The sequence below is a fragment of the Diabrotica virgifera genome, chromosome 2 (genome assembly GCF_917563875.1).
Source record: "Diabrotica virgifera virgifera chromosome 2, PGI_DIABVI_V3a".
Taxonomy (NCBI): domain Eukaryota; kingdom Metazoa; phylum Arthropoda; class Insecta; order Coleoptera; family Chrysomelidae; genus Diabrotica; species Diabrotica virgifera.
In genome coordinates, this window is record NC_065444.1 from 183,112,553 (window position 1) to 183,133,174 (window position 20,622).

Below are 20,622 nucleotides of genomic sequence, written 5' to 3' on the forward strand. Positions count from 1 at the left end.
ATTGATTGTATACCTTAAAGAATATTTGCATGCCAAATAGAAAATAAATATACAGTGTGGTTAAAAAGTTATGAACCAAATAAAAAAATGGCAAAATAGATAAAGCACCTAGTATCTTTTTTATTAATGAAATAAGACCCATTAAGTATGGTATTTTTGAGACCGCCTAAGTACCCTCTTTCTAGAGTTAACGTATGTTACTTTCCCAATGAAACACCCTGTATTAACTAGCTTATTTGGTTGAATGGTTATTCACTCCAGGGTATCTTTGGCTTTGTTTCAGCGAACTGAGTTTTGTTACTAAACAATAAATAATAGTAAAATAGTTGTGCTTTTATTTTTTTAAAAATTTAAAAAGTTCCATACTGCATTTTATAAAAAGGACGCAACATTAAAAATTACTACATATAAGCACGATGCCATTAGGAATAGTTTTTTGGGTTAAAATATTAATTTAATATTTAATTACCAATCAAAATATCATAAAATCTGTATCAATATGTTTATTATTCTAGATAAGACAAAACAGGGACTTTAATATTCGTCTGTAATGTAGACATATTGCAAGACGATGGATTGTTACACAATGGATTGGAAGTTTCGCGAACAAAAGGTTCTGCTTTTTGCCACCGTTGCCTGTTTTGTTATCGACATTGTTAAAATTTAAAATTTGTTGAAGATTCATCTTTTTCTTAATGCCATGTTCTTGTTGCATTTGCAAAACAAAATACGAATCATTTAAATGTTGATTTCGATTTGCCTATTTGCTCTTTAAGCCTTCTAGTTTTTAACTAAATTGACAATCAATTTTTCTTTCTATTCTAGGTCCAATCGTCCGTTTGGCTTACCGCAACTGAAAAAACGAAAAATCGAAACACCCAGCATGGCAACGGTGGCAAAAAGCTTCTCGAAAACCTTAGAGACTCTAGAAGATAAGCGCCGAAAAAAGACAGAAGAATCAAAACCATTGCTTCTTCCACAGAAGAAGCGCGTTTTACCTCCTACTAATTCACCTAGTAGATTAAAGAAAAGTCCAAAATTAGACGAAAACGCTGCAGAAGAAACAATAATTAGAGAGACAGAGGCTGCTTTAAAAAATTTATCAGGTAGTTGGCCTGGACCAAGGGGAGGATACCCGCATCAAGTGGATACGCCAACATTCGAAAATCTATTTGATGAAAAAAAGGCGTCTGTTAAAATGTCACCAACTTCCAGTTCAAACAGCAGTAGCGACAATGCTTCGTCTGTTAAAGATGTTATCACACTAAGAGAACAACACGAACATGAAGAAACTTTCGATGAAAAGTCAGGTAGTACGAACGGCAAAAGTAGCCCGAGATCGACTGATAGTAAACCAAAAAGTAGTAAAATTCAATATTCGTCACCAGACTTTAACGAATTGGTCGATGATTCTTCTAATGAATTAGAGATTGATATGTCAGAAGCTGCTGCAGAGAAAAACGAATCTAGCGGAAAACAAGAACAAGAAAAACGAAAAGATCCTAAATATCCCTCCAGTAATTCTTCGTTTCATGCTTTTTCTCGCTCATCTCCATTTTCCACTACCTCTGCATTTAGGCCTCCACAATCTAAAAACCCTCCACTTGGTCCATTTCCTGCAGAAGCTACTTTTGTTGGTTATCCAGAAGGAGCACCAGTGGAGGAAAAGAAAATAATAGTTCCATTGAAACCGTCAGATAGCCAAACAGAAATACAAAAGAGTCCCGAAGGTGTCAACAAACAGTATACTATTTTACAACCAGCAGGAGTTGGATCTAGAGCAGCTACTACAATGCAAGAAGTAGCTAGAGAAGGAGTTCCAAGTGTATCAGCGGTTAGTGGGAACCCAGGAACTGAAAATACGGGGAAAATAACAACCACCACTATTGCACCAGGAACACTATCACCAAATAGTATTGGTAGGGGTAAGTATTCTCTGAAATGAAAAGCAATTGAAAATTTATCATTTCTACTCCTTTATCCACTTCTCTAATAAAGAATTCTAGCTGAAGCGTCTCCGCTTTAGCTGGTATTAGTACTTAACTATGTATATTTAACTATCTAACTATAGCTAGCATCTGTTTTTCTAGCTAGGATGTAATTATCTTCTTATCGTGTATCTTTTTTACTAAATTTTATGACAGCATTATATTGTTATTTTTAACTATGGTTCTTTTCAGGAGAAAGTTTGGCTTTTCTTTTCTAGCGATTGATAATAACCCATAATTATCTATTCTTATTACATGGTTTATCAATTAATAGTTACATGGTTTCTATTTTTTATTTATACTTTTATTTGTCTTCGTATTGGTATCATATTTTTTTTTCGTTTGCTTCCTTATGGTTTTTCCCTTTATGCTCGGTAAAGAACACATCATCTAAGAACCTTCAAGCAAGCATTCGTTAGATATTGTTTGTATGCACTGTATTTAGTTTATAAATCACGATTATAGTTTGTCGAAAAACTATCCTATTATTATTAAGTTTATTTTAATTAATTTATGTTTTATTCTTGTATTTTTCTTCTTCTTAAGGTGCCGTGCATATCTGCTTAGGCATCCACTGTACATTGTCTTCTAAAGTAAGTGTTAAATAGCCGGGATTAAAAAATTATTCTGTTTTTGGCAACATTTCATAGCTGTGAATTTTTATCCATTGACGAATATTACTCTGCAATAACATATTTTTGGTCCTATATGTGCTCTGTCCTTTTACGTTATCTTCGTAATATATACTCTAAGTATGCAGTTTTCTTACATTTTAAATAATCAAAAAGTTACCTAATCTTGAAGCCCTCTCTTTCTAATACTTCCTCATTTCTGACTATGTCCATCCATGATATTCCAAGCATTCGGAGCAGGCACCAAATTTCAAAAAATTAAAGTTTGTTAAGGGAGCTGCCTTTAGCGTTGCATGCTTCCATTCCGTACAAGACAACAGGCCAAACGTGACACTGTAACAGTTTAACTGTATCTTGTATCTAAGGTATGTAACATGTAACAAACTTCGAAGTCATGAGAAGAGTCAAGAAAAGAATGGAAATATTGGAAATCATCAAGACACGAAAGCTGCAATACCTGGGGCATGTTATGCGTAATGAGAGATATAACATACTTCAGTTAATTATAGAAGGGAAAATCCAGGGCAAGAGAAGTGTAGGAAGGAGTAGGATCTCATGGTTGCGAAACTTGAGGGAATGGTACGGATGCACATCAACCGAAATATTCAGAGCCGCAGCATCTAAGATCAGAAGAGCCATGAGATGGCACGTAAAGAAGAAGATCTCATAAATCTAACTTGCGATCAGTCAGAAATTCAGGACGCCTCAAAAATGCATTTATACCTTGTTCTACTACTTATTTATTTATTTATGGCTTATTTTAGTCTCAGGGTCACATGTCTCATTTAGAAGACATAATCATTGTTCTTTTTGTTGATATTCATTTTCAAGCTGAGAACTACACATGCAGGAGTTAGGTTAAAGTCATTAAAGATCTTAATTGTTATCTGCCACTATCCTTGTGTCATCGGCACACCTGATGTTGTTAATAAATATATGCCGTTTACTTTAATACCCTTACTAGAGTCTGCCACTGCTCCTGCGGAGGCTTTTTCTACGTATAACTTAAACAATATTAAAGAAAGTATACAACCTGGCCTTACTCCTTCCTTGTTTGAAAAATCTTCCGTTTCGTTGAAATTTTGAAGACGTCCTGTTGCTTTCTGGTTCCCATAAAGATTGAAGATAATTCTAGGGTCCGTGGCATCCCATTCCAACTCTTGTAGATATTTTGGTTCGTGTAGATATTTTTATCATTATCGAATCCTTTCTCATAATCGATGAAACGCATAAAAACATCCTATCTTTGATCTAAACCAGCGGTTCTCAACCTTTTTGAGTGATGTACCACCTACAGTTATTTTTATTATTTTTGGTACCACCTATATTTTTAAATTGTATTATCAATACTTACTAAATACTACTATTTTAATTTTTTCTGTGTTTTGTGTACCACCGCCAATAATGGTATGTACCACCAGTGGTACATGTACCACAGATTGAGAACCTCTGATCTAAACAATTATGTATTAATGTTTGCATACTGAAGATGGCCTCTCGCGTGTCAAGTCCATTTTGAAACCAAACTGACGTCAAGCAGTGATCCCTTCACATTTCCTAACTAATCTTGTATGTACTATTCTCAAGAAAAGTTTGAAAAAGTGGCTCATTAGACTTATTAGTCGGTGGTCCTTGCAGAAGTTTGCACGTGGTGTTTTGTGTAGTGTTGAATAACTTGATTGTTCATCTTGATAACTTGATCTGCATACATTATCATCTGGTTTTAGGACTTCGTTACTTTTTAATAGTTTGATAGCGTGTACAACCTCTGCTTTCAAAATACTCGAGCCATACCAATTGTCTCCCATACCAGTTGTGGTTGCTTTTATGTTCTGTAATCATTGAATAAGTTAGCTGTATATATCTGTACCATCTGTGAATAAGTCGATAACTCAAAAATGCAAACTTTTCGGTATGGCCATTTTAAACATTTTATTAGTTTTGAAGAATAAAAAATTTAAGATTTGACTTATCCACTTATTCACGGATGGTGCAGATATTTTCCAAGTATGAAGTATATCAGGAGGGTACCATTCTTAGTTCATCTTGGTCATTATGTATAACAGTGACTTGTTCTTTGTTAAAAATACCAGCAATTTCCTTATTTTTTTTTTGTGGAGATTGAAGCTGTCGCCGAGTTTATTTATATAGGTTTTCAGCCTCGGTAAAAAGTGTAGTCATCCAGATTCTTGTATTATTTGGGATTATGTTGGCGCAGTTAGTCAATGACTTTTGATACCCACGAACATAATAGGTCTTTTTAATGTGATCTGAAGGTTAGTCAGTTCAATAGTATTAATTTTTATACAAATAGCAACATTTTTGATTTTAACTTGGACATTAAAAACTTACGTAACATTATTTTTACTTATAGACAAGGCGAGAATGGCTGTGGTTCCAATTTGTTTAACAATTTTTTTAAACAAATTGCAAAAAGCAAAAAGCGAAATCAGATAGACCACGTGCTTATCGACGGAAGACACTCTAGCAATATCATCGGCGCACACAGTTTGAGGGGAGCAGAAAGTGACTCTGACCACTTCCTGGTCAGAATAAAAATGAGAACAAGGCTAAACACAAGATATCCAAAGCAATGCCAACAAGGAAACAGATGGGACATTTCAAGGCTCAATCTACCTGATAATGAACGCCAATATCAGTCACTGATCCAAAATAAATTGCAGACGCTGGAAGAAGAAGAAACATCAACACCAGAATTGACCATAGACCAGAAATGGCAAAATATAACAAACGTCATAGAAAGCGCCGCAGCGGAAACTATAGGGAAAGAAAGGAATAACAAGAAGAAAAACCAGTGGTTTGACCAAGAGTGCGAACAAAGCTTGCATCATAAAGCAATCAAGAGGCTGGAGTTACTAACACGACCTACAGAAGAGAACAGGGAAGACTACAACAGAGTAAGGACTCAAACGAGAAGACTTTTGAGAAAAAAAAAGAAACAGTACCTAGAAGCACGAATACAGCAACTCGAGGAGGAACATAGAACCGGTCAGTCTAGACAGTTTTATAGGGACCTAAAAACAATGACGGGCAACACGATCAACAGCCCAAGATTTATAAAAGATGATGCAGGACAATTGCTCACAGACGACGAAGAGATAAGCCGCCAATGGAGAAAGTATTTTGAGCAACTCTTAAATACAGAAAACCCCACAACGACAGGGCAACAAAGACAGTACCAGTTAGCTGAACCTGAAATACCAGGGCCCACAATAGCTGAAGTAAAGTCCGCAATTTCGTCCCTAAAAAACCATAAAGCTCCAGGCCCAGACGGCATACAGGCGGAACTACTAAAAAAAGGGGGAGAAAAACTACATCTTGAGATATATCATCTTATAAGAGAAGTCTGGAAAAGAGAAGAAATACCGAAACACTGGCATGAAAGCCATATAATACCTATTCACAAGAAGGGAGACAAACAAATATGTCGGAACTATAGAGGAATATCGTTGATTAACACAACATACAAAATTATATCCATAATACTGTTTAGAAGACTAACTCCATATGCAGAGGAAATAATAGGCGACTACCAAAGCGGATTCAGACCGGAAAGGTCGACCATAGACCAGATCTTCGTCCTACGCCAGGTGTTGGAAAAAAACTGGGAATTTAACCGCGACGTACACCAAATCTTCGTGGACTTTAAACAAGCTTATGATTCTGTTAGCAGAGAGGCATTATGGCAGACTATGGTGGAAATGGGAGTACCTGGAAAGCTGGTACGATTAGCACAGGTTAGCACGGAGAACGCTTCCGCACGAATCAGAATTGGCAGCACCACGTCGGAGGAATTCCTCATTGACACCGGGCTTAGACAAGGAGATCCTCTCGCCCCCCTGCTGTTTAACTTCGCACTGGAACATGCAGTAAGGAAAGCTCAGCCACAACTGACAAACGGATTTGCAGCCCAAGGATCAAAAATACTATTAGCCTTTGCGGATGACGTGGACACAATTGCACAATCCACCAGAGATGCAAAAGAAGTTTTCACCCTATTCGAGAACGGAGCCAAGGAAGTTGGTCTTAAGGTCAACGAGGACAAGACCAAGTACATGGTGGTTACGAAGAACCCAAGACCAAGGGTTAGACAAAACGTAACAATTAATGAATACAACTTTGAAGTCGTCAAAGAATTTAAGTACCTGGGAGCGATTATAACATCTGAAAATAAATATGAAAAGGACGTAGCAGCCAGGATCATTGCAGGAAACAGGGCATATTACTCATTAATGACCCTACTTAAATCAAAAATACTCTCAAGACCAGCAAAAATAAGAGTATATAAGACAATAATTCGTCCCACAATAACATATGGAAGCGAAACATGGACTCTGAATCAGCGGGAAACGACAAAATTACTGGTACTTGAAAGAAAGATACTGCGGACTATCTATGGGCCTTGCAGAGACGAGACAACAGGAGAATGGAGAAGAAGACACAATGATGAACTCCAGACAATATATGGAGATGAAAACATAGTACGCTACATTAAAGCAAACAGAATACGATGGGCGGGTCACGTGCTAAGATCAAGTGACGAAAGACTTCTGAACGCCACATTCTGGGAAAGGCCCGATGGAAAAAGGTCAGTTGGTCGCTCAAGAAAGAGATGGAAGGACGCAGTAGCCAGTGATCTACGCAAAATGGGAGTACAGCAATGGGAAATAGCTGCTCAGGACCGACAACAGTGGAGGGAAATAGTAAACGCGGCCAAGACTCACATTGAGTTGTAGAGCCAAATGATGATGATGAAATTGCAAAAAGCAATACTTTCGGCCCGAACAATTTTTTTAGGTTTTTTGAACCATTTTAAACAAAAAATGTCTCTTGTAATTTTTCTATAAAGTTGATTGTTTTCGAGTTATAAACAATTTAAAATTTAAAAAACGAAAAATGGCGATTTTCAAGGCCAAAAGCACCAGTAAAAAATATTATTTTTGAGGTTAAAAAATGCTTAAATTAACGTTTAAACCTTCTTGTATCCGCTTCTTCTTCTTCTTCTTGTAGTGTCTATCTGTTTCGGATGTTGGCGACCATCATGGCAATCTATGCTTTGCACAATGCTGCTCTGAAAAGATTTGTAGTGGTTGCGTTGAACCACGTACGTAGATTTTTCAGCCACGAAATCCTTCGCCTTCCTGGTCCTCCCTTTCCCTCTACTTTTCCCTGTAAGACCAGTTGCAGCAGTCCATATATTTCACTGTTCCTCATGATGTGACCGAGGTATTCGATTTTGGCTGTTTTTATTTTGATTAACAGCTCTTTTTCTTTTTGCATTATCAGCGAAACACCGTCATTAGTAATGTGGTCGGTATAAGATATCTTCAGGATATGAAGTGTATCCGCTACCAATAAGAATTTTTGGGATTATTTTATTTGAAACTATTGTTTTTTAATTGTTAATGCAGCGCTTATGAGAGGGCTGGCGCTCGGGCTGTCGCGCGTCTGGACAATATTATTATGTAGCTCGGGCGTTCTCGGCGCTTTTTTATACTTGTTAAATATACATAAGTTTTGATAACCATGTTTTTTAGTTTTTTAAAATCAATATGATTTTTTTACCTTTAGTATAATTTTTGAAGGTATAAATAACAATTTCGAACGCTTTATTAATTTTTTAATTGTTATTTATACCTTCAATCCTATAAAAACTATAAAACGTGGTTACCAAAAACGTATGTATATTAATTTAGCAAGTATAAAAAAGGGCCGAGAACGCCCGAGATGCATAATATAATATAGTTCAGACGCGCGACAGCCCGAGTGCCCGCCATGTCATAAGCGCTGCATTAACAATTAAAAAACAATAGTTTGAAATAAAATAAACCCAAAATACTCATCAAGGCTGGCTACAAGAAGGATTGAGCTTTAATTTAGGCACTTGGTAAACTTAAAAATAATATTTTTTACTGGTGCTTTTGGTCCTTGAAAATCGCCATTTTTCGTTTTTTTCAATTTTAAATTGCTTATAACTCGAAAAGGATTAACTTTAGAGAAAAATTACAAGAGACCTTTTTTATTCAGAAAGCTCCAGAAATTTGTTCTAAAAAAATTGTCCGGGCCGAAAGAATTGATTGTTGCAATTTGTTAAAAAAATTGTTTAAACAAATTTGGACTACTTTTCGTGTGGGCGACTTCTTGGACCTTATTCTGGGGTATCTCACAAATGTGATTATGCAAATTTCATCGGAATATGTTTTCGAACGAAACCGCTGTTTTCGCCTTGTCTATTAGGTTTTGTAGAAAAATAAGAAATAATGGGAAACAGCTTTAGCGGAAGTAACTTTATAATATTTAATGTTAGTTAAATTTCAATTTTTCAAAATTCAAATTTAGAATTCATTATATAGAACCATATTTCATCCTTCAAGCTTCATAAAACACGTAAATCACCCAAGCTCAAAACCTATTCCTTTCCCAACATATTTACTTCACCTCGCTAATTCTTAACTTCCCGACAAACTTTCTAATTGCGGCCTGTAATCCACCTCGCACGTACCTGTCACCTGGCGCCATCTTAAAGACGTTCGCCGTATTATAGGTTTACTTGAAACAAGTTATAAGCCCCACTGACGTGACTAGCTTCTGTACGATGTCCTTATTCCTATTCAGGTCTTTCCGACACCCCCGCAAAACAACCCTTTTTTTCTGAGCTAATGGTTATCGCGCTTAATGTGTACTTCCTTGCATGTTAATTATTTTGGGGATCGGATGTGTTTAAATGCTGATGACGCGTGGTGAATTTTAGCGGCAGCTACGATATTGTCCATCGACATATTAGCTAAAAAAATATGTAAACATTAGTAGAATAACAAAGATTATTTTTCTACAAATCTCAACAGACCTCGCAAAATGGACACAAGTCCGGTTTTATTTTTTTCTGGTGTATCAAGGGGTGCTTATTATGAGACTAACTTTTTCTTAAAAAATTTCGCCCCGGAACCCTCCTTTTCATCCCTATAAAGGGGGTAATCTGTGGTTTTTGCGAAACGTAGCCCTTCCTGTACGTTTTCCAAAAAATTTACTTAACAGGAAAATGAAGAGGACTATATTTCCTACTATTTATTTTCCGACAGCATGTCTATCACTCATAGTTTAGCGGGGGTGGCGCCCCAAAGTTGACAAATTTTTAAAAAAGATGTTTGTAAAAAGAATTATTTTTCCCTAACTGTAATGAAAGTTAAGAAGAATCCCTGCGGCATTTAGTCAAAAATAAGTGGCTGATTTTTTGGAATAGGTTTCATTTAAGGGCAATTGCAAATTTTTTAATTACAGGGCGTTACATTTTAAAAAACCCCTTTTTATACCATCTGAACCGCCTATGTTAGAGTAAAAACCTTTCAGCGATTATCCATGTACTGATTTTATTTACAAATTTGTATAATGCACCCTCATTTTTTCCCCGGAATCACCCCAAAAAAAGGAGAATTAATAAAGAAAATAATCAAAAATTGATTTTGGGCCACCACTGTGGCTTTAGGATGCAAAGAAAATAAAATATGCATAGGTAATAATGTGTATCAGACAGTACGTTCTTTTATTTTCCATAAGTACGTTATCAATAAAATAAATATGTGACGAAAAAAAAAAACAAAAACTGGAGCCCATCTAAGCATTTCTGAAGTTTACGGCGCCACTGTGCCGTAACGGTTGCCTATACCAAAAAAATGCATAGGACCTTATTTGTAGAGAAAATAGTGGTCTTTAATTCTGTATAAGCTTTGTTTTAAAAAAATGTATAGGTAATGAGAAAATCGTAAAAACATATTCTCCAAAGGATAGGGGTAGTTTCTGCAGTTTATTTTCAAAGATAGTTGAAGTTCCCGCAGGGATGTTGCAATAATCATATATATTTATAAAAAACCTTATTGATGGAGCATAATATTATGTCCGTATGGGTCAAAAAGCAAAAAAAAAGAATGTGTGTGTACTTTGTACGCACAAAAGAAGATATTCTTCTATTATAGGTAATTTAAACGAAGTAAATATACTTAAAAGGTTATTTGTACTTATTTTATTTAAAAATCAAACTAACTTTCTTATCTACCACTTTCAAAAAAGAAGAATATCTTCAAAAATTATATAATAATATAGTACTTACAATCATAAAATCTATAAAGAAAAATAAAAAAATAATAACTTGCTTGGGGCTCGAACTCACTTCACTTCTACCGCGCTGTACGAAAGCATGCCGCGGCATTTCAAACTAGACCACATCCGCGTGTACGTCATATGGGAATATACACAAACTAAACGTTTACACCATAAATTTATATGAATTTAATAAAATCATTAGTTTGATTTTTGTCGAAATAAAATACAACAAAGTATAGTGTAAGAAAACAATATATGAGATGAAGATTTTTAGAAAGTTTGTTCGTAATCAGATTATGTAAATTAAAGCATTGCCTACTAATAGGTAACTACATTATTTTGTTTACATTTTCCTAATAGATAGGTATTGAAACTATTAGGTATTTCCAACTGAAACATTTAAAATTACGTACCTGCGGCTTTTCAAAACTATTTAAAAAGTCACTATAATTATAAATTTGATTTTATTTCTGTCCACACATCAATAAAAACTAATATTATACAATATTTTTGTTTACCATAATCTCCATATTGAACAATTATTGACAGATCATTTCAAAATTTCAACACCCAATCAGAGCCCGTATAACCACTAATACCATACTGTCGGTGTGCGCATGCGCGTGGTAAATCAAATTTTACCCTCAATAGATTCGCCGCTAAAGAAGAATATCTTCAAAAAAAATTTTCAACCCTCCCTTTATTTATGTTTTTTTGGTTACAGGGCTATCAAGAAATCGCTTTTAGTATCCATGCATGGGTAATAAGAACGTGCACAAAATTATATATTATGAAGCATTTTAATAAAGGGCATGGTGTGTGAAAGATTCCAAGAAAATCACTTTCTTTATTAATTGTCCTTTTTGGGGTGGTTCCGGAAAAAAATGGGGGTGCATTATAGAAATTCGTAAATAACACCAGTACATGTATAATCGCTAAAAGTTTTTTTACTCTAGCATAGGCGGTTCAGGTGGTATAAAAAGGGTTTTTTTAAAATATAACACCCTGTAATTAAAAAAGTTGCAATGACCCTTAAATGAAACCTATACCAAAAAATCAGCCACTTATCTGTGATAAATTGCCGCAGAGTTTCTTCTTAATTTTAATTACAGTTAGGGAAAAATATTTTTTTATAAATATCTTTTTTTTATTTGTCAAATTTGGGGCGCCACCCCCGCTAAACGGTGGGTGATAGACATATGCTGTCGGGAAACAAATAGTAGGAAATATAGTCCTGTTCATTTTAATATCAAGTAAATTTTTTGAAAAACGTACAGGAAGGGCTACGTTTCGCAAAAACCACAAATTGCCCCCTTTAAAGGGGTGAAAAGGGGGGTTCCGTTTTTAAGAAAAAGTTAGTCTCATAATAAGCACCCGTTGATATACCAGAAAAAAAATAAAACCGGACTTGTGTCCATTTTGCAAGGTTCAACCTCTGTTTCCTACACTATTATAGAAATAGGGCTGAAATATAATTAATATAATACTTATATATTAGAAATCATGTATCAAGTGGTAAATTGACTTACTATTCTCCTCTATTCATCACTATTCGTTGCTCTTTATTCCCATCCATCAATTCCGTCTTTTCTGAGATCTTCCTGTACGCTATCAAGCGATCTTCGTCTGGGTCGTCCTTTCCTTCTTTTTGTGATTGGGCTTCGTTTTAGCATCATCTTTAGTATGAGCCCTGGATCCCGCGTACCAAAAAAAGTTGATAAATAGTATGATTGTCAATACTGCTGACACACACACGTGCTCGAGACGTTACAACTTTAAATAAAACCCGGACATTTAACGGACTAGTTTTATTGTTGAACTGAAGTAACATACAAGAGAGCGATATAGCCAGCCACATTGTTTGATTTGCTTGTCTAGATAATGTTTAGAAGAAATGCGTTCAATGTGCTTCCCCGTTTAGGATTTTGTCCTCTTCAGGGTTTGAGGTGAATGTATTGTGTTGGCAGCAAAAGCAAACAGTCCGAAAAACACACTGGGGCAAGCGCCGTGTCCTGGTGTTCTTGGATCCTGGGTTATGCCGGACGGTGGTGTCCAGAAGGCTAAGAAGTCAACAGAGAAGAAAGTTTGATGGATTGTTGTTGGTTCCATAGACATTTACGTGTACTGTCCGTGCTTTGCTCTCGACCAGTCTCCCTAGAAACCAGTGTACAACGACAGGCGAACCTGCGTCCCTCGTCGGCGGTCAGGAGGTGGCTTTGAGCGCAGCGTGGACAGTGTGCGTTCGAGTGGAGAAAATAGTTGCGGCTATTTTCTTGGGACGAACAGGTATAATTGTGCAATGAAGTTGGGAAACCGCAAAAAACCAACTTCTCCCTGTTCGGGGTAGGGAAGAGGAAATGTTAGAGGTGGGTACGGTAGGCTAACGGGGTAGCCTCAAGGATGTTTTCGTACTCCACCGGGAGTTCGTCAATGCATGTTTGCATTAGAGCGGACGGTACATGAATCTTTTTGCGTTTGGGCTTTCGGTGGAGTACGTGGTCGGAAGATGAACAGGAACATTTGAGAGATTCTTGTGTGTCGGAAGGGGGCCGTTGATTACTTTGATTGTGAAGTTCCTGTTCAGAGAGTTTATTCTCTCGGTGATTTTGGGGGTGTTCGAGATGTTATGGATTTCGTTTGAGGGATATCGCCAGTGCTCATAGTTGCATCTACGCAAGATTCTACGTTCTGTTCTCAACAACCTCTCTTGTTTTTGTCTTGAACAAAGAGAGTAGATACATGATTTGTACTCCATGACGGGTCGAATAAAGGTCCTGCAAGTGTGAATGAGAGTCTTCTTGTGTGTCTTGCCAATTTTTCCCGAGAGAGCGTTGAGAAGTCTGGCCCTGTTCCTTACCCTATCTAAAGTTGCCTTTAGATCTGCGTCCCATTGAGAGTCCTGGTGAACAGTACTCCCAAATAGTTCGCAGTCGGGCTAACAACAAGCCTTTCTCCCAACAGTCTCAGTGGATATTGGTCGTCTTCATTGCGTATGATTCTATTTGACACAGAAGGGGCGCGAAACACAATTGTTGTTGTTTTGTTCGCGTTCAGCGTGACTCTCCACTTACAACACCATTCGCCGACGCCGTCCAACAGAGCCTGGGCTCTTCTGAAGAGGAGTCTTGGGTTGTATCGAGAGGTTGTTGAGAGCAGAGTCGTGTCGTCTGCATAGAGAAACAGCCGAGTACCTGGGATATTTTGGTTAGTGATGTCGCTGTTGTAGATGATGTACAACAGCGGTGCTAGGACTGAACCCTGGGGAACTCCAGCTTGTGGAGTGAAGGGGGTGGACTTTTGATCGCCTATTTTAACTCTGACAGTACGGTTGTGGAGGTAGGAGTGTACAATTTTGGTAAATTGCAATGGTAGCCCGATGTCCAGAAGTTTCCGAACAAGCCCGTCGTGCCAGACCTGGTCGAAAGCCTTCTGCACATCCAGAAATGTGGCTATGGCGAATGAACCATCGTTGATGGTTTGAGTAACTTTGGTAGTGAAATCTATTAATGCATGTTTAGTAGATTTACCTGACTGGAATCCGTATTGGAATTTTGGTATGATATTGTGGTTTTCGAGAAAGTCATTGAGCCTCTCTTTTAGGATTAGCTCAAGAACTTTACCCAGAGTATTGATTAATGAAATTGGTCTATAGGATTCCACGTCGGTTGGGGGGTTTGCCTTTTTTCAAAAGCATGATGGTGTTGGCCACCTTCCAAGGAGTAGGAAAGTGGCTGTTTTTGAGACATGCATTGAATATTTTAGTTAGAAGAGGAATGATACTCTCTGGAAGTTTTTTGAGGCACCTTCGGTTGATGCCATCAGGTCCGGGAGCGCTGTTTTTGCCGATTTGGCAAAAGCAGAGAGCGATATAGGTTACAATTACCTTATATAGTACTACAGTGAAGTGGGATGGTCACTGATGTCAAAATGAGCAGTGACACCGCGCGAAATACAAATAACCTAAACCCAGCATATCACAGTTAGTATAATTGACAAACTTTGATGTACGGGAATACTGGAACAGAGGAAATTTTAATTGTGGAACAGGTTAAACATTTGGCAGGTCAGACTACGAAAACGTTCCATGTATTTTGTCGGACAGAACTTCCAATTGATTTGTTACGATATCATTATACTCTCATGCAAAAAACAGACCGGCCTTTTTCACCAACTGGGCATTTTAATGAGTGGAACACGAAGAACCTGTCAAATGACAGGAATCATGTTGGTTAGTAATAGCAGGCTGATTTTTACATGAGAGTGTAATGAAATGGTAACAAATCAATTGGATGTTCTGTCTGACAAAATACATGGGATGTTTTCGTAATCTGACGTTCCAAATTTTTAACCTGTTCCACAATTAAAATTTCCTCTGTTCCAGTATTCCCGTACATCAAAGTTTGTCCGACTAGACACCTTTAAGCTATTAACAAATTTTCAGCTTGATATTAATCAACTTTTTTTGGTGCGCGGGATCCAGGTCTATTATCTCTTTCCTTTCTTATCACGTGCCCCATCCATTTCAATCTTTCTGCCTTTATGAAGCGATTGAAGCTTGGTTCGTTATACAGTTCCTCTAGCTCCCTGTTTGTTCATCGCACCCAACCCGTGTTTTTGCCTCCATATATAGCTCAGAGCATATTTCTTTCCCATCTTTCCAATTTCTCCGTATTTGCTTCTTTCATTGTTCATACTTCGCTACCATATGCATTGTAGGCCTTATTACCATTTTATAAATCCTTTACAACCTTTCTCGTTTATAGTATCCCCAAATACGTAAAATGGCCCACTTTCTCGAAATTATATATTCCCTTGATTCATTAGATATGAAATTAAACTGTCCCTCTTCTTTTTGCTTTGTATTTCCAAGTTTCACGTACTTTGACTTTTCCTGATGTATTTCTAGGTCAAAATATTTCGCCTCCTTTTTTAATCTTTTTATGACATTTCCTAATGCTTTTCTTGTTTTAGTTAGAACAGTAAGATCATTAGAGAAAGTCAGACATATATTTTCATTGTTGAAGATTGACCCGGTCATTTTTAGTTCAGCTATTTCTGATGACTGTTTCCAATACCGAATTAAAAAGCACCGTGGATAACAGATCTCCTTGTCTAAGACCCCTTTTCACATCAAATTCATTCGATGAGAATCCTATATGATTTCGTATTATCAGATCATTTCGTATGCTATTCAGACTCAACATAACCCATTTTGCGAGTATGCCCAAGGAGCTCAGTTCGTCATACATTTAATTCCTTCTTGTCCTTTTTAAAATCTATGAACAACGCATGAAAGCGCGTGAAAACTTATATCCATAGCAGGTGGTCTGGATTTCTTCTTTCAGACTACATATTCCATCCAGAAAAAATCCGTAATACTAGCGTGTACCACATTTCGTTAGGATCGGTTTAATAGTTTTTCGTAACAAGTTTGTATCCAGTGTGCTCTAAAAAAATTTAAAATTTGCAAAATTTTGCTATGCCCCAAATAAGCACTTTAACTAGTGTTTTTTTTTACGTATAAAAAAAGGTTCAATATTTCAAAAGAACTGTTTAAATTTGAAATTGGTCATCTAGGAGAACCTAGTAAATTTTTAAAATTTTTGGTACTGGGAGGTAGCCCTTCTACGCCTGCGCCAAGACGATTCACGTTTTGCTCGGTGGGCGAAGGGTCTATCCCCACAACCATAACTTGGAAAAATTCCTTAGCTACTTCTAGTTAAATTATTTCAATTTTTCAAAGTGGGTTTGAAAGCTTGAATCTTTCTTGATATGTAAAAAAATTCAACTATTTAAGGTGCTTATTTTGGGCCCTGTATATTTTTGCAATTTTGCAATTTCTTTTGCGGCCCTTGACTTGCAAAATTATTATGCAAAATATATTAAACCGATCCAAACAAAATTTAGCACATGTTTAAGTCGTATTATGGAGTTTTTATAGACGGAATATAAATAGGTATGTTTAAGAGCTGGAAAATTAAAGGAAAAACTCCATTTTTGCACTTTTTTCCCAATTATAGTTATTTTTTAAGCAATAAATATTAATAATAATAGATAATTATTTCGTTGTGAATCGATATTTTAGTTAGTTCAGAGAGAGCCAAAATTGCTCTAACTAGTTTCAACTCTAGTTAGAGTTTCTTCAGAGATCACATATTTGATTCTCTCTGGAAAACTAAAATTATGGCTGTCAGCCTCGATCCACAAACGAAAGATTATCATGATATGGATGCCGTGGCGGCATCTGCTAAAGACTAACGAAAGTTTTACTTTTAATATTAACAATACCAAAAATATTTAGTTCTGATAAAGTTTAATTTTTGGTATTGTTAATATTAAAAGTAAATCTTTAGTTTGTAGTTAATAAATATTAAATTTTCAATTTCTATCTAGTCAAACATTATGTAAAATTGAAAAACAAAACTTTTACCTTGTACAATTTTTTTGTTGGAACAATATTTCTGGAGTGATATGCGAAAATTTCAAATTTTCTTAAATAGAAAATTATGCACAAGGTTTGCGACTACGTAGTGTATATCGCGGTTATTGATAAGGTACATCGCGAAGTGATTCCAGCAAAAAAATAAATATTCGAGGATATGAAGCATTTTGGCTCGCAATTTTTTCGTCCAGCATGAATTTATTTGAAATTTTCACAGAAGGTAGGGAATAGTCCAAGGATCATTTTCTATATCATGCTGCTGTACGCTAAAACTTTGGGGGAAGTTGGCACCCCATCTCGGGGGTGGAATTTTTTTTATTACATTTTAACCATGTAAATCGATGTAAAAACTAATTTTAAGAAAAAAATGTTTTTTACATTTTCTTCGTAAAACTAATAGTTTTCGAGTTATTCGTGGTTGAAAATAACAGTTTTTCGACGGAAAAATTGACTTTTTTAGAGGGTTTTTTTGAAAATAACTCGAAAAGTATGCATTTAATAAAAAAAACTGTAGATATCAAAATTGAATCTTTTAGTATCATAAACGAAACTGTTTTTCTGTAATATTTTTACGACCAATACAAACCGAGATACGGCATGTTAAAGTTAGCTTTTTTCGTCAAGTGCATAATTTTAAATAGTCAAAGTCAAATAACGGGAAATCTTTGAATTTTTCCAGAAAAACTTACATGATGTTTTTATAAGCATATAATAAGATCTTACAAAAAAAATAATAAAAACTTTCTAGCATAAAAATTGAGCAACTTATGATCAAAAAAATAGTCGTTACCTATTTTTCTCTACGAAAAAAACAGTGAAAACAACCCCTTAACTACCCTTGTAACTGAAAATTGGTCTTCGCCTTTCTGTAATTTCTTTTACATTTATATTATCAATATACTTAAGAAGTTTGACCTATTTAAAAGGCCTAATTTTAGAAAAATTGGAGTTTAAAGAAAAATTGATTTTTTGCAATTTTGCATTTTTTATCATTTTCTTCAAAATATCTCCGAAAATACTGGAGATACGAAAAAAATGATATATTACTAAATTATAGTTTTTTTAATAGATAAAATTTTCTTATGCATAGATTTTTATTACAGTGGACAGTTAGCGAGATATAGCTGTTTAAAACATCTATTTACGAGCAAACATCCCCTTATTCGAGCCCTTTAAACCCACCTCAATTAAAAATTAAGGTATCTTACGGAATTTAATTTACACAGTCTTATTAATCTTCAAAATTCCTACAAAACTATTATTGAAATATCTTTTTATTGCCAAAAATGAAGGAGCTATGTTTATAAAACTATTTTTTTTTTCGAAAAATTCGAAAAGTCCCCTTATAGAGCATTTTCAATGTACCTATACATATAATACCACAGAGCCGGTTCGTATATTGGATGACTAAAAAACTATTTGTATGTGTATTTTTATATATTTGTAAATGCGTATTTTTGTGTAAATAAATGTTTTTGTAATTCTTTAATTCTACTTTTTTTCTGTATAGATCTATTAAATTGTCTACTTATAAAAATTGCAATGTTATTAAGGGTGGTTTTGAAGGGTTGAAATATTATGATATTATATCCTAAAGCATAAAACAATCATTATTTAACCAGTCAAAACCAAATTTTACCTATATTTAAGTTTACAATGTCTTTATATAATTTTTGATAATAAGGGTAGTTTACACCCCTAAAAATAATCAATGTCCTTGAGCATAATATAGAATATGAAGTACAGGGTAAGATGATCCTAACCCCAAATTTTTATGTAAATTGATGCAAGCCGAAATTATTCTTTTAGGATAAGTAAAATTTTCATATATAGTTCTAACAAGGGTGGTTTTAAGGGTTGAAATATTGTGTTATTATATCTTAAAGCACAAAACAATCATTATGTAACTAATAAGAAGCAAATGTTGACAATATTAAATTTTAAAATGTTATTTTATAATATTTTACAATTAGGGGTGGTTTTCACCCTTAAAAAACCAAAAGCGTACAACGGCTCAATATAGAAAATGAACTAGAGGGTGAAATGAGCCTAATCCCAAATTTTTGTACAAATCGATGCTGGACGAAAAAATTGCGAGGTTTTGCCATTTTTCCAGCTTCATTTCCTCGACTAAAAGAAATTATCCAATGCAAACAGATCCCACCTGGACAATAGTATATTGTACAAGTGAGAAAAAAGACATTTCTCACGAGGACAGAAGTTTTTTGGCACAAGCCGAGACACGAGGCGAGGGAGAAATATGTCATGTTCGCATGTGTTGTACACTGTACTTTTTCTATGGGTGCGTTTTTGTCAAGAGTTCAAACTTCAAAATTAAATAATTTAGGTGCTTTTATGTAGATTATATGCCAAAATTGAAATAAAATACATATTATACACATTATACACATATGTAGGTATTTAATATTATTAATATTTATATACTTTTATTTATTTAAAACTATAGTTACCAGTTATATTTGAACAGTTTTGAAAGGTAATTCCTGGCAAGTTTTGATTTGACACATCTTATTTGACAAAAATATTTGTGTTTTTATTGTGCATGCTACCATGGAACCCGCGATTCTACGTATGGAACCCGTGAGAAAAAATATTTCTCACTGCAATGGCCGACTTTTCTCACAGCCTGACACGTTCGTTTCGAATGTATGTAAGTAGTGAAAGAAGTTGCACATTGTATATCATCCATAGAAAAAGTATATTTTTATTATTTACAGTATCTTAATTTTCCTATAAGTTATTTCATTGCTCAAAAAACTGTAATCAAAATCATACCCTTAAATCCTCCTTGGTTGACACTCCCGTACATCGACAGAACCCTTTTTCCAGCTTTAATCACCCCTAATATGTTCTTTGGCGAAGGTTAATGTTTGCAAGGCAATATGTGAGGGTGGCTAAGGAATTTAACAGGGGTTGTTAACGTGTAGTTGTACGTTCGAAAACGCCGCTGTGAGATGCAACTCGAGGGGTTGAAAGTTGGGGAATTGGGAGGTGATAGTTTGGAGCAAGAAGCTAGAACACTGTGAAGATGATAAATGGGTTTGGCGAGTAATTCGAATTTAGAGAGGTATATGAGCAATATTTGATTTTATATTATAATAAATTCGACTTGCTTTTACATATTACACAATGTTTCTCTGTGCACTACAATTATTTATGTTTGAAACACAAATTATTCTTCTTCTTTCGGTGCTTTCTCCTTTAGTGAAGGTTAGCGACTACACTGGCAAATCTGCCTCTGTCCAATGTGGCTCTGAACAAAGATGTTGAATCAAGGCCGGTCCAGTCTCTGATATTTCTAAGCCATAAAATTTAGCGCCTACCGGGACTACGTTTTCCTTCAATCAACAAATTAGGCCTGGATCCCACGTAGCAAAAAACAGTTTATTAATAGCAAGCAGAAAAGTTGTTAATAGCTTAA

The 20,622-nt window shown here is 35.5% G+C and overlaps 1 protein-coding gene across 2 annotated transcripts in view; it reads left to right on the top strand.

The window, feature by feature from the left end:
* Window positions 1-834: 834 nt before the first annotated feature.
* The window catches only part of LOC114329368 (myelin transcription factor 1), a 149,908-nt gene continuing 130,120 nt past the window's right edge, over window positions 835-20,622 (top strand). For both annotated transcript variants that reach the window (XR_007696236.1, XM_050642964.1), the window contains exon 1: window positions 835-1,925. Coding sequence is in view for 1 of the 2 variants with exons in the window: in XM_050642964.1 (XP_050498921.1) it covers window positions 884-1,925 (1,042 nt within the window). In the remaining variant the exon portion in view is untranslated. The remainder of the gene's footprint in view (window positions 1,926-20,622) is intronic.